The sequence below is a fragment of the Paramisgurnus dabryanus genome, chromosome 2 (assembly GCF_030506205.2).
Source record: "Paramisgurnus dabryanus chromosome 2, PD_genome_1.1, whole genome shotgun sequence".
NCBI classification, from domain to species: domain Eukaryota; kingdom Metazoa; phylum Chordata; class Actinopteri; order Cypriniformes; family Cobitidae; genus Paramisgurnus; species Paramisgurnus dabryanus.
The window spans coordinates 7,167,289-7,182,364 of NC_133338.1; the positions used below are offsets into that span (position 1 = coordinate 7,167,289).

General features: G+C 38.9%; 1 protein-coding gene across 1 annotated transcript; it reads right to left on the bottom strand.

The window, feature by feature from the left end:
- Window positions 1-4,158: 4,158 nt before the first annotated feature.
- LOC135731337 (putative C-type lectin domain family 20 member A) lies at window positions 4,159-4,908 on the bottom strand. The gene has a single exon (XM_065249307.2). The coding sequence runs from the start codon at window positions 4,906-4,908 to the stop codon at window positions 4,159-4,161; it is 750 nt and encodes a 249-aa protein (XP_065105379.2).
- Window positions 4,909-15,076: the final 10,168 nt, after the last annotated feature.

Genomic DNA, 15,076 nt, shown 5'->3' on the forward strand with positions numbered 1-15,076 from the left:
ACATATCCTTGTCTAATAGTCTGACAGTATTGTGGCATAGTATCAGGACATCCTTGTGTCTGTTGTGCACGGCTAGGGGCGAATGGCCGGATGATGGGCCTATTTGGGAAAAAGTCCATGGCTGTTTTTTAGCCCCAGTCCGTCCCTGGCTTAACGTGATACAGCCAGAAAACCCGGAGTTGATCCGTGCGTAGTGATTACAGAACACTTAAAGTGGAGAGAGGAACGTGCTTTGGCTTCACTCCAGGCTTTGATCACATGCAACTTAAAAAAGGTGAATACACGTCGTCTTTATGAAAAGTGAATTTAATAATTTTGCAAGTGACGGAAATCCGTCTAGCGACGGAAAACTTTAATCCATGGAACCGGGCTGTCTGTGAGTGCCTTGGATGGGGCAATGCGTGCTTTCACATCAGTCTCCAAAAGTCTCCAACCACGCCAAAAAAGGTCGCTAGATTTATCCTAGTCGCTAAAGGGATCTAAAAGTTGCTTAATCTAGCGACAAAGTCACCAAGTTGTCCACACTGCCCGAAAAAAAAGAGTGTTATATGCATTTAGTGAATTAGTGCGAAAACCTGCGATATGACGTCACTGCACATCTTAATGGGGGGTCGTGCCCGTGATGTGCTACATTCTGAGTAAAGACCACAAGAAAAGGAAGACATAATTTCAGCGCTTGTGTTTAGTAATATTTTAATAACCTTTTCCATACTCCTTTGCAGATAAATGCAACACATAGTGAACAAAACACATTTATGTTCTGGTACAAACTGTTCAATGCGAGACTGATGAGTTGTGTGTGTTTAAAGCAGTTGTTTTACTATATGAATAGTCGGTGATGAGTTTGTCATGTTGAGCACATGGTTAGCACAAGTGCTTCGGGATTAGCGCGAAAGTCAGACACATAACTGTTTAAACTAAAGAATAAATACTTTTCAAGTCTATGAGATAATATGTAGTGTCATGAATTATCTCTAATTAACATATGTGGTTGTTTAATCTCTGGCGACTGTAATCTGTGTGTTATGCACTACATTTGAATGAATGTTGTTGAAAAGTAAATTTCATGTCTTTTTCAATGTAATATATCTAACGAGCTGAGTAGCATGTTATCAACTGAGAATATAGATTGGATTCTAAATGTATTTTACATTATCATTCTCCTGCTATTATTTAGATAAAGGGTAAAGTGCTAGTGAAAATGTTATACATTTATAAATTATCCATTTAGTGTCACTTTGAGAATGGTAGATGCTGGATATGCAAAACGTTTAAAGTTGCTAATGTTTACATTCAGACATTACTATGCAAAATTCATATGTGTGCTAACCATGTAGTGTTGTAAATGCTGAACATGCAAAACGTTTAAAGTTGCTAAAGTTTACATTCAGACATTACTATGCAAAATTCATATGTGTGTTGACCATGGAGTGTCCTGAATAGTTGTAATATGCATACTTATATTGTATTCATTCTGAGTAAAGACCACAAGAAAAGGAAACCATCATTTCACCCTGCTGAAAAAAACAGCATACCAGCAAGACCAGCATATGTTGTGTTTTGGTGCTGGTTTGCTAGTGAACACCAGCTAAACCAGCACAAGCATTAGAACCAGCTAAACCAGCACCAAACCAGCATTAGCACCAGCATCCCATGCTGGTCATACCAGCAAGACACAGCATACGTTGTGTTTTGGTGCTGGTATGCAGGTGACCACCAGCTAAACCAACATAGACCAGCATAATTCCCATGCTGGATTGATGCTGAATTTTTCAGCAGGGCAGCACTTGTGTTTATTAATATTTTAATAACGTTTTCTATACTCCTTTGCAGGGGTACTACACACACACACACACACACACACACACACACTATGTAGCTATCCAATCGTAAAAAGACCAGGTGTAAAAAAATGCACGTCCCCTGCCCAACATACAGTACAACATCCAGTTAGTGCTGCCTTTTGTTGCATAAACGTCGTCTTAAAGGAACAGTATGTAAGAAATGTATATCAATGAATCATAAAATGGCTCTGATATGTCACTAGACATTAAGAAATTATCCAGTACCAACTCTATGTTCCAGGATGTCATCGCTGACAACTAAGAGACAGTCATGGCCAGCTCACCTGATCAAAAACATCCACAGGTACAGAGTCATCATATACAATAAATCCGCGAGGTAAAATAAAAAAGAAAAACATTTAAAACCAGATGCATTTGTTTAAAGCAAAGCATTTATTTACTTACCAGTCTACAGGTGAAGCAGCACTCTTCTAACGTCTCATAATCGGTCCTCATTTATGTCCAAGAGACTCCATAATAATCTTTTACATTCAATCCTTTAATCTTTCATATTTAAAAGCGTTTTTGTGATGCTGCACATTTATGTATGTGATAACCAAACCCGCGTTGTCGTTCCATTTATAGGCGCATATTACTAACGCGCTCTTTAAATAACAAAAAACATATTGTGCCATTGACTTTAGACCAGGTTTTTGTTGGTCAATGACGTAGTCTATTTTAGTTGCCTCAAAATAGCAACGCGCCAACAATGCGCCTGAACACACCTCGTTTTTACATCAGAACGCCCATGGGAGCAAAAATGGGCGCAAATGCATTGCCTATTTAAACAACGTGGCGCTAAACGTGAAAATTATCATTGCGCAGGGTGGAAACTAGCAAAAGACACTTGCGTCGCGAATTGCGCTGCATTGCGACGGGTGTAAGACAGAGCCCTGATTCTTTATCGACCGGCCATGATCAGAGTCAGACAGCGCTAATGTGCTAAAGTTTAATAAAGCAATAATGTCAAGCCAATTTCACTGATCAAGCGATTATAGCTCAAACGGGCAAACAGTCCTACTGAAATAAGATGGTAGCTGGCTTAAGGTAGCAGTAGCTGGTTTAATCTGGTCGTCCAGCCTGACCAGCTAAGTCCAGCTAGACCAGCTTTAAAGGCGACCAAAACACAGATAGACCAGCTTAAAAAGTGACTAAAACATAGCTAGACCAGCTTGCTACACCAGCAAAACCATCTTAGTTTTAGATGGTTTTGTTGGTGTAGCCAGCTGGTCTAGCTATGTGAGACCATCTAAAACCAGCTCACCAGCTTATTAGCTGGATTTTTCAGTAGGGAGTCCTTATGTAAACTCAAGATATAAACGCAAGCTTTAATGTAAAGTCACCCATCACCGTGACAGCAAGGTGACTTTTGAATCTGAAATAATCAGTGGACTAAGCTCTTTTAATCAATTCACATTTATATCCTATTACATTTATAATCACTGGACCTAGTTATAATGTATATACCTACATTGTCTATAATGAATATACTATGCATATAATTGTATAGAGTTTGATAGTCTTTCTAAATCTCTCACAAAGTTAATAAATCATCTTCTAATCTGGGGTCAACTTCACAAGTATTACTTATCATTGCAAAAACAGAAATGTGCAGTCAGCTTTGTTCATGCCAAAGACTATGAGATTTAATAAAATATATTTTTAAAATGAATGACTTAGACTGAGTAAAAAAGCAGCAGATAAGAGCCAGGAATAAATGTGAACTCCTTTAATGCTGATTAAAATGCGACCTAGGCAATGGTTTGCATGCTGTTAGTCACAACATAATTCCTATTATACCATAGTTTTGGTATGTTTACTATTACTCTATATTTACAGTGTATAAGTAAAGGAAGAGTAAGTTGATCTTTAAATACGGTACTTTAAATAAATATTTATTGACATGAATTGTTGACATGATATACTGTACAAGAACGGATTGGTCTATTGAGATTTAAGAAGTAAATACATTTGTCAGAAGTGTCAGAAAGAAAGAGAGCAGTGAACGAGGAGATGGGGAGGAGAAGGGATGCCGGGAAAATTGCAAGGCTGCCTTATATACGCCCATTATAATGATTGACAGGCCTGAATGTTTAGGCTCCTCCCGAACCTTCATTTAGAACTACAATCTGTGCAAGTCAGACAAAAGTTTTAAGAGTTTGAAATGTCAGTTTGAAAAATGTCAAAAACATAATACATTATCTACAATCATATACAATCATTTTATGCTTTCAAATCATGTTAATTAGTTTTTAAGATGATTGGACAAGGTTTTAAACAACTTTATAAATCAGAATATATATTTTACACTTTATTACTTATTAAAACAAACAAAATGTAATCTCTTTTCACAGTCTGTAGGTTTCCAAACCTTATTTGCTATATCCAAAGCTCCACACTGGAGATTTGTGCCAGGGCACTGGAGCTCCCCCCCTGCAGACCAGGCTTTATATGAAACATCTTCTCCACTGACCCAGAACCAATGTCCAGCTAAAAAACGTAGTCCAGTCCATACATAAGGTGTCTGTGATGTCATGGTGTTTTTTATCACCTCTGCCATATTACTCCCGGAGTCGATAGTGACAAGATCAATATAGTTTAGTCTACAGTACTCTAGAGCCTCTTCCCATGTCTTATTCTCATTCACCAGGATCAGCTCAGAGGTCTTCATACAATAAAATGAAAGCTTTAGATCACACATAACATTGTTCAGTTTGGAACTCCATTTTCTTTCAGTGGCGCAATTCTCAAATTCTGAATTTGGTTCAAAAATGTCCCAATTTTCAACTGGTTGTTTCTCACCTCCAGACCAAATCCATTCTGACATATTTGCAGGATTTTGGTATAGTCCAATCCAAAATTCGGGTTCAGTAACCTCTGGATTACTGGCGAGCTCCTCTGCCTCTAGTTTGGTAATGGTGGACAAATCATCATAATGCTCTCTGCAGTACGTCTGTGCATTTTGCCAGGTAACCTGGTCCGTCACGTAGAAGTGTTTTCTAAGTAGAGTAGAGCTCAGTCCACAGAGGCACAAGAATAGGTATACAGAAACAGTTGCCTTCATTTCTCGACACAAGATCTACACGATACAACCTTGTTGAGCAGAAGTCAATTTCATTGCACACTCTCAAATGATTTGTTATATAAGAACAGAATTTTTAAAAAGCTAAAAAATCTTTGACCAATCAGAAGATCAGGCTGAGTCTTTGTGTATGCAAACCTTTAAAGTTACCATACACCAATGCAAATAGCAAATGCGCTCATACAAAAGAGATGTTTTCTAGTTAAAGGAGTACAAGACAGTGGGAAAATGTGTGACTATATCAGAAGTGTTACGTTTATTGCAGTTATCATCAGGTGTAAAAAACATAACTATGTTATAACATTATAAGCAATAGTAAGTGAGCACTTTATTCAAGAGTAGTATACAGAGGTGTATAATACTTAAGTATTTTAGTTACATTTGCCAAGCATCTGTGCTTTATCAAAGTGTTTGTCTTGGGAAAAAAAATACTTTTTTTACTAAAAAATGTTCACTACATTCTAAAGCACAGAATCATACTGTGTATTCATTATATATTGCATATTAATTGATTTAATGCCTAATTACATAAAAATTGTGTACTTTTACGTTCTTGAGTAAAAGTATGAAAATTATTTTTATTTAAGTAAAAGTACAAAAAATAACTAGATGTTTAATGTACTTAAATATTAAATATAAACCAAAAACTTGAAATTATGAAATGAAGTGGAGTAAAAATTATGATAATATGTTTTGGAATGTATGTTTTCCAAAGAAAAACACTAATAAAATAGGAATAATTAAAAATGTACTTTTATGTAGAAAGTAAAAATACTTAAGTACTATACAACTCTGGTAGTATAGATAGTTTTACAAAACAATCATGTCAGGATCAATAAAAAAAGTAAGCTGGGTAATAAGGAACACTGAATGATATTGAATCAAGATTATGAATACAGAATGATTATGACTTGGATGAGTCAAGATGGTGATGGAAACATTCTGAAACGACATATGCCAGTCTGACTCCTTGTACTGTGTGCCCATTGTCATGTTGCATGTTTGGCATTATACATCACGTCTACTGCTGCCTACAGTGTAGGAGGATGTGTCCTGCTGCGAATCTAGGATATAGACAAATAAAACAAATATGTATTCAGTCAAAAAGACATATTATAACAATAGGGTACAACGACTATAAATAGTTAGACTATTCATTAAAACGTTTATGTATTACATATAACATGCCCCAAAATACGCAACACACATTACGTGTTTACTTCGTTTTAAAATCTAAGAAAGCTTCAAGTAAATACAACAGTAAAATATATTTAAATAAATCATCTGTACTTAGAGTTTCTTGACTTTGATCATGAGAACAAACTTTACCGGTAACAGTTTAGCTGGTAACTTAGTTTGTAAACACGTCTAAATCAACATCAATAAAAAAACGATAGTCTGCATAATTCAACATACACTAAGATGACGGCGCTACCGGAAGGAAGTTATTTTAGTTTATAAAGTTTTAAATATGGATATTTCTACAACAACACCGCGCGGATTATTAAAATATCCGAAAATGTGTTTGTCTGAAAAACGATGGACATATGCAACTCGGACAGCTTGGGGGTGAGTAAATCATGGGTTTAATATCATTTTTGGCCAAACTATCCCTTTAAGGAGAATGCAACAGGTTCCAGGGTAAATATGGTACGTTGTTTATGAAATACAGTATTACAACACAAAACAATTAGCTCGCAAGCTTAGCTCTACACGCACACGTTAAGCTCCGGTAACCGGTAACGTAAAAGATAAATTATAAACATGGATACTTACAGACTGTGATCCAGAAGTGCATGATAATCCAACTCTTAGGAGGAGACCACGTGCAAATCCAGCGGGTCATGAAGTAGACATTGTGAAAGCTCCGTGAACAACTTCTGACTGGATTTTGCCGGAACCGTATTAAACATGATGTCCTCTGTGGAAGGCCATAAAGTGCTATTTTGCCCTTGCAACTAAAGAGACAGCATCTACTCGAGAGATTTGATTGCTTAAACAATGAAACAAGTGTTTATAAACACACTTGAAACGGATGGACTCCCAACCTCCGCCATTTCAGGTCTCTTTGGAGCTCTCCACCCCCGTCTTTGAGTGCGTACCCAAGCAAAGCAGAGAGGGCTGAACTATGATAATGTTGGTCTTGTCTACGTCACCAATCCCAGGAAGTAAACTGTTGCCTACAATCTGAGTGTTTTTTGTAGTCCTAGAACGTTAGAGACGATAACTCGTGTCATCGTTTTCTTTGAGGTATGTACTTTTTGAATATCGTTAGCATGTACTAATACACACCTACACACAAAAGGATGTTTAAAAACATGTATCTCATAATAGGTGCTCTTTAACCTAGTAAGTGTTCGTTGCCATGGGTACGTTTGCGCCGTGACCCTCGTGAATTGCAGGAGTTCAAGATGACGCATCGCAATAAAGGATTGAAGCATGTTGCTTTCGTATTCCAGTGTCTTCTACTTCCCTGTATATAGTGTGCCGTTTTATGTTTAAGGCATCTACTGAATTTTGTAATTTACCGACTAAATGCATTATGCCTACGCTGCGTAATGCTTTGTCTTTATAATGTTTTATTATGGGAAAAACAGTTTATCTCCCTCAGAGTTTGATTTTGGTAAAAATTGTAATCATATAATGATGTGCAAGCCATATATATAAAACCACAATATAAATTCTGACAAACCCAGTGTTAAATAAAAAAGTGAAGCTAGGACAGTGACAAAATGTACCTTGTGTCATGGATGGAAATAAGCATATTGAAATGATATGCAGAGGACATCATGCATAGTAAAACTAGGCGTTGTTTGCTCCATAGTTGTTTTTAGGGAGGAGATGAGGTGAAGATGCACGAACACACACTTGGATTCCACTGACTGGGATTTAATTCAATTCAATTCAATTTTATTTATATAGCGCTTTTCACAAAAGTCAATTGTTTCAAAGCAGCTTTACATAAATAGAAGCAGTGAAAAGCACAGAAAATGACAGATAGCACAACAGAATACATGATAGCATGAGCAGTTAAATTTGCTGCGGCTATGACTCAATATTATAATTGCACGTATTACTAAAGCAACGTATAGAAGAGGAAGCTAGGTAAAGCCCAAAAAGGCTGCCTCCCCGGGGTGAAAAACCCCCTAGGAGAAAAAAAAACCCCGGGCTTTTATCCGAGGAACAATAAGTCCTAGGAGGGAAAAACCCTTGGGAGAACGGAAATGGAGATTTAGCGGAGATTAAGCGGTTCTGCCGGTGATCGTTGGTCAGGTATCAGCTGGGCATAACGTTGAAGGACAGCCAGTAGATCAGAGGTGTGCTGACGAGACGAGGACGAGACAGGGAGTGAAAAACAAAATCGTATTAGCGTAGCGGCCGTTCATATGTATTGAAGTGTCACACAGTGATGTGGTTTAACTCAGCTTAGTTCCAGACAGACTAAATATTGCGGCATAATTATGTTATCCACAGTTGAGGATTTAGCAAATTGGGGGCCCAATGCGAGGGTATATATGGTAAATAAGGGTCACCTTCCGATCTTTAAGAGAAAATGAAACCTGACGACCCGTTTGACTAAGGCCTAAAGCCCCACTGTCGTCGTTAATGCAGGTTCAGTGGCAAACGGGTCTATATTGTATACCATTTACAGGACCAGGAGAAAACGCCAAAAACATCGCAACCCGACCATACGTGTTAACCCGTTTGACAAAGGCCGGAAGCCCCACTGTCGTCGTTAATGCAGGTTCAGTGGCAAACGGGTCTGTATGGCATACTATTCATAAGACTTACGATAGCGCCAAAATCGCAACCCGACCATACGTGCCAACCCGTTTGACTAAGGCTGGAGGCCCCACTGTCGTCGTTAATGCAGGTTCAGTGGCAAACGGGTCAGTATGGCATACTATTCACAAGACACACGAAAGCGCGAAAAACGCAACCCGACCATACATACCAACCCGTTTGACTAAGGCAGGAGGCCCCACTGTCGTCGTTAATGCAGGTTCAGTGGCAAACGGGTCTGTATGGCATACTATTCATAAGACTTACGATAGCGCCAAAATCGCAACCTGACCATACGTGCCAACCCGTTTGACTAAGGCTGGAGGCCCCACTGTCGTCGTTAATGCAGGTTCAGTGGCAAACGGGTATGTATGGCATACTATTCACAAGACACACGAAAGCGCGAAAAACGCAACCCGACCATACATACCAACCCGTTTGACTAAGGCTGGAGGCCCCACTGTCGTCGTTAATGCAGGTTCAGTGGCAAACGGGTCTGTATGGCATACTATTCACAAGACATACTATTCACAAGACACACGAAAGCACCAAAATCGCAACCCGACCATACGTGCCAAACCGTTTGACTAAGGCCGGAAGCCCCACTGTCGTCGTTAATGCAGGTTCAGTGGCAAACGGTGGCAAACTATTTAATGCAATTCATTTTAAGTGTTCATGTAGAAAAGGTTTTTATTTATTTATTTGGTTGGTCTGTGTTATGACCGTGAGTGCTTTGTTCCGTGAAAATAACTATTGCGAGTTAAGAACCTTTACTAGACAAATTATGCGAATGCTTTGTTGAAGAGAAAAGTTTTAAGTCTAGATTTAAAATGATCGACTGTGTCTGATTCTCGGACATGGGTTGGTAAATCATTCCAGAGCTTAGGGGCTAAGTAGGAAAAGGATCTTCCACTTTTAGACACTTTTGATAGTCTAGGGATAATCAATAGGCCAGAATTTTGCGACCGTAGTGTGCGTGATGGATTGTATTCTGATAGTAATTCTCTAAGATATGAGGGTGCTAAGCCATTTAAAGCTTTGTAGGTGATTAGTGATATTTTAAATTGGATGCGATATTTAACTGGTAGCCAGTGTAAAGATGCCAGAATTGGGCTTATGTGGTCATACTTCTTAGATCGAGTAAGTACCCTTGCAGAAGCGTTTTGAACTAGCTGAAGCTTGTTGACCTGATTTGAATGGCATCCCCCGAGTAGCGAGTTACAATAGTCTATTCTAGAGGTCATAAAAGCATGAATAAGCTTCTCTGCGTCAGATGTAGACAGTATATGGCGTATTTTTGAGATATTTCTAAGATGGAAGAATGCTGTGCGGCAGACGTTGGCGATATGACTATCAAAGGATAAGTTGCTGTCGAACATCACACCTAAGTTCCTAACCGTGGAAGATGGCACCACAGTACAGCCATCTATGTGCAATTTGTAATCTGACATATTATGTTTGTAGCGATTTGGTTCAATAATAAGTACCTCTGTCTTATTGGAGTTGAGCTTAAGAAAGTTATGTGCCATCCAGTCACTAACATCGCTAATGCAGTCTTTTAGCTTAGAAAACGTGTGTGTTTCGCTGGGATGCGAGGAGATGTAAAGCTGGGTATCATCCGCATAGCAGTGAAAACTTATGTTATGTTTCCTGATAATGTCTCCTAGGGGTAACATGTATAACGAGAACAGGATAGGACCTAAAACTGATCCCTGCGGTACACCGTATTTAACCAGGGAGTGATATGACTCTTCCTCATTTACATAAACAAAGTGATAGCGATTGGTTAGATATGACCTAAACCAGGCTAGCGCCTGACCACTGATACCAACATAGTTTTCTAGTCTATTGAGTAGGATTCTGTGGTCTATTGTGTCAAATGCTGCACTAAGGTCTAGTAATATAAGAATTGAGATTTCACCACGATCGGATGTTAATAGGAGGTCATTTGTAACTCTAAGCAACGCTGTCTCTGTGCTATGGTGGGGCCTGAATCCTGATTGGAACTTTTCATATGTACTATTATTTGTCAAGAATGTGCGTAACTGGCTTGCCACTACCTTTTCTAATATTTTCGAAAGAAAAGGGAGATTTGAGATTGGTCTAAAGTTATTAAGTTCTCCTTGGTCAAGCTGTGGTTTTTTAATCAGCGGTTTAATAACTGCTAGTTTAAAAGCTGTTGGAACGTATCCTATTTCTAGCGATGAGTTAAAGATATTTAGAACCGGGGTTGACACTACAGGGAATACTTCTTTAAGTAGTTTTGTGGGAACGGGGTCTAATATACAGGACGATGATTTGGATGATGTGACTAGTTTAGAGAGCTCATCTATTGTAGTAGGTTTAAATGAATCAAGATGTTCGTATGGTAGTCTAGTGTTAAGTGAACTAATGGGTAGAGTGGTGGCTGCCTGGGTAGCTACGATGGTTTCCCTAATAGCCGAAATTTTGTTAGAAAAGAAGTTCATGAAGTTGTTACTATTGTGTTGAAGTTTACTATTGGTTTCTGTTTGTTCTTTGTTTCTAGTCAGTTTCGCAACTGTGCTAAAGAGGAAACGAGGGTTGTTATGATTTTCTTTAATAAGCGTACTGAGATATGTAGATCTGGCGGTTTTAATAGCCTGTCTGTAGTGTTTAACACTCTGTTTCCATGCTGCGCGCCATACTTCTAACTTTGTGCTTCTATAATTTCTTTCCATTTTTCTAGCTGCCTTTTTAAGGGCTGCTGTGTGATGGTCATACCATGGAGCTGGCGGTTTTTCTTTGAATCTCTTTTTTCGAATGGGAGCAACGGCATCTAATGTGTTAGAACAGACATTGTTTAGGTTTTCTATTTCAATATCTAGATCGTCACAGTTATCTGCTACATGTTTCATTTGGGACAGGTCTGGAAGAGTGCTAATAAAGCTATCTTTAGTGGTGGAAATTATTGTTCTGGCTAGTCGGTAGCATGTTGTAGATTGAGTGATCCTATCTAGAAGTACAGTGTATGACACAAGGTAATGGTCAGAAACTGCATCACTCTGAGGTGATATTTCGACGTCATTAATATTGAGTCCGAGTGACAGAATTAAGTCTAATGTGTGATTACGAGTATGCGTTGGCCCTGTCACGTTTTGTCTAATATTGAGAGAATTTAGAACATCTATAAACGCACGTCCTAATGCGTCTTTTGGGTTGTCCACATAGACATTAAAATCACCAACAATAACAGCTTTATCTACAGTGACTACAAGCTCAGATAGGAAATCTGCTATTTCATTAAGGAAATCTGCATGGTGGCCCGGTGGTCTATAGATTGTCGCTAAAGCAAAAGAAAGCTGTTTGTGGTTACGATCAGTTATTTCCATATTTAACAACATTACTTCAAATGATTTAAATTTTAGCTCAGATTTTTGGTTTACTTTAAACATTGTGTTGTATATTGTAGCTACACCACCCCCTCTCCCCTTTAATCGAGGTTCGTGTTTATAATAATAGTCTTGTGGGGTGGATTCATTTAAACTAATGTAGTCGTCTGCTTTAAGCCAGGTTTCTGTTAAACAGAGTACATCTAAGTTTTGGTCTGTAATTATTTCATTGACAATAGGTTCTTTATTGGTAAGCGATCTAATGTTAAGAAGGCCGAATTTTAAGATTCGAGATTCATCTGTTAATGTATTGTTTTCTAATTTTATTTGAATCAGATTTGTACCAGATGTAACAAGCGGTGCCCTGTATTTATTTGTTCGGGGAACAGATACAGTTGAAATGTGCTGATATTTCGGTAAGATTGACTCGAAGTGCTGGGATATAAGTGGTCTTGACATATCACGGCAGCTAACAGATGGACGGTTAAGCCGATCCGTCTGTTTCCTGACCTGGGCCCTGGATAGTCATACTATATCAGAATTAAGACTATTGATCAGATTTTTAGTGAGTATAGCACTTCCTTCCGATGACGGATGAAGGCCATCTCGGGTTAGGAGAAATGGTCTTCCCCAGAAATGCTTCCAATTGTCTATAAACCCTACGTTATGCTGAGGGCACCACTTTGACATCCATCCATTGAGAGACACTAATCTACTATGTGTTTCATCTCCCCGGTAGGCGGGGAGGGGACCAGAGCATATTACATTGTCTGACATTGTTTTTGCAATTTCACACATCTCCTTAATATTATCTTTGGTGATTTCCGACTGGCGGAGCCTAGTGTCATTCGTGCCGGCGTGAATAACAATCTTAGAAAACTTCCGCTTAGCATTAGCCAGCACTTTAAGTTTGGATCTAATGTCAGACGTTCTGGCTCCCGGTATACAGTCGACTATGGTGTTTGGAGCCTCAATGTTAGTGTTCCTGAGTATAGAATCTCCAATGACCAGGGCACTTTTAAAAGGTGTTTCAGCTGGTATACTCGTTAGGGGATCGAATCTGTTAGAAATTGTCGTTACGTTATGGGTCTTAGAAGGACGCCTTATATGACTATGCCGCCTAACAGTCACCCAGTTTGACCGCCGACTTGACTCTGATGACGGAACCGAGCCATGGTTATTGTGATAAACACTATGCGCGCTCGATACAGTATTTGTAATATTTATATTAGCATCTGATGTCGGAACCGAGCCATTAGTCTTTTCGCTCGATAGATTATTTGCGACAGTAACATTAGCGGTTTTGCTATCCTCAACTAGCGTTCGGATGCACGATTCTAGTTCAGCAACCTTCTCAGTTAACCTTAATACTTCAATACACTTAGTGCATGTAAAAGTAGTACATGTTACAATAACAAGCGGAGTCTTACCGCTTTCATGCTGGGCGATGGCGTCTTCGTTTACCCGGACGCGGTCCCCGGAGCTGCATCGCGTGGGGTGTTCGGTTGTGACACGCCTCGGTCGCCTGCGAACGTCTGGGGTCAGGGTGATGTTTGGCTTGCTGAATCTGTGAAGGCCGGGCAGCGGTTCCTCCACAGCTTCCCGATCGCTTTCATGTCGTTCACGGTCCGTGAAGCTGCATCGCGTGGAATGCATGTTTGTTGCTCGCTTGTGGACGTCGGAAGGCAGGGTGAAGTGGGCGCTGTACCTCGCCTTGGATCTGCTAAAACCGGGAAACAACTCCTCCACAGCTTCCCGCTCAGGTGAGGATAGGTCAGAAAAGCATATATCAGATGAATCCGCCATTAGATCGGAAAATGCTAGCTTCAGCCTCCACCGTGTGGATGCTAGCCGGCTATATGCTAACAACACTGGGTGTTTATTAGTGATAAATAGTTTCACGTGGTAGTACTGCTCAATAATCGTCACGGTAAAGTATTCCTATGTAAAACTAATAAGTTATATTATATAAATAGGAATAAGATGGTAAAAAAAAGCTTTTAGATGATGAACTCGACGGAGCTACGATGCACGATCTGTTCAGCGTGACGTCACAAACCGGATGTTGCTGTAAACAATAGGGGGAAACCCCCTTTACAAAGGGAATTTTATGCAGTTTCTGGTGTACACATGGTTTTTTGAAAAACAAAAAGTTTTATAAATGACCCCTGAACGGTTAAAGAGTGTGAAAAGTCAATTATTTGAATCAGATGCAAAAAAATTGGATTTCGGATTTGGACTGACATTGTATCACTCAACAACAATGCTTAATATTAAAAAGTTTAATAAAACAAAAAAACCTAATGCAGTGGTGAAACTTGAAAAGTCATGTTTAAGTCATTTTGTGGTGCTGTGGAAACATCTTAAATATATGAAAATATAACTCACTTTACTAAAAACTCAAACACGGGTACAGAAATTTCAGGTTTCAATGTTTTGTGGGGACATTCCATAGACGTAATGGTTTTTGTACTGTACAAACTGTATATTCTGTTCCCTTTCCATAATCCAAACCCTAACCCCAACCATCACAGAAAACTTTCTTACTTCAGATTTTCAATAAACATCATTCTGTTTGATTTATAAGCTTGTTTCCTCATGGGGACCTCAAAATGTCCCCACAAGGTCAAAAATACTGGTATTCCTATCTTTGTGGGGACCAATTAATTACCAGGTACACACACACATTGTCTTATCATTTCCCACCCCAGACTACTCTCCCATATACAGTAAATGTACTTTTTAAAAGTTAATATTTTGTAAAAGTATTTAAAACTCGTTGACCTTAGATTTTCATTATAAGCAAGCACAACACTCTTCTAAACAAAGCATGACATACAGATGTTTTTTGGTAAATCAGTGAAACCTGATATGTGTATATTTCTCTGTGTCCACCTCTGCCATTTTTGCCTGCAGGTGTTATTTATTTATTAAGTCTTCTCAATGGCTCATAAAAAAGCAATATTGGCTAACGCATTCAAAATAGCACCACTTAAGTTTGGGAAGAGACAGACAGC

Coding starts and splice junctions, on each gene's coding strand:
- LOC135731337 (XM_065249307.2), bottom strand. CDS start 4,908: ATGAAGGCAACTGTTTCTGTATACCTATTCTTGTGCCTCTGTGGACTG.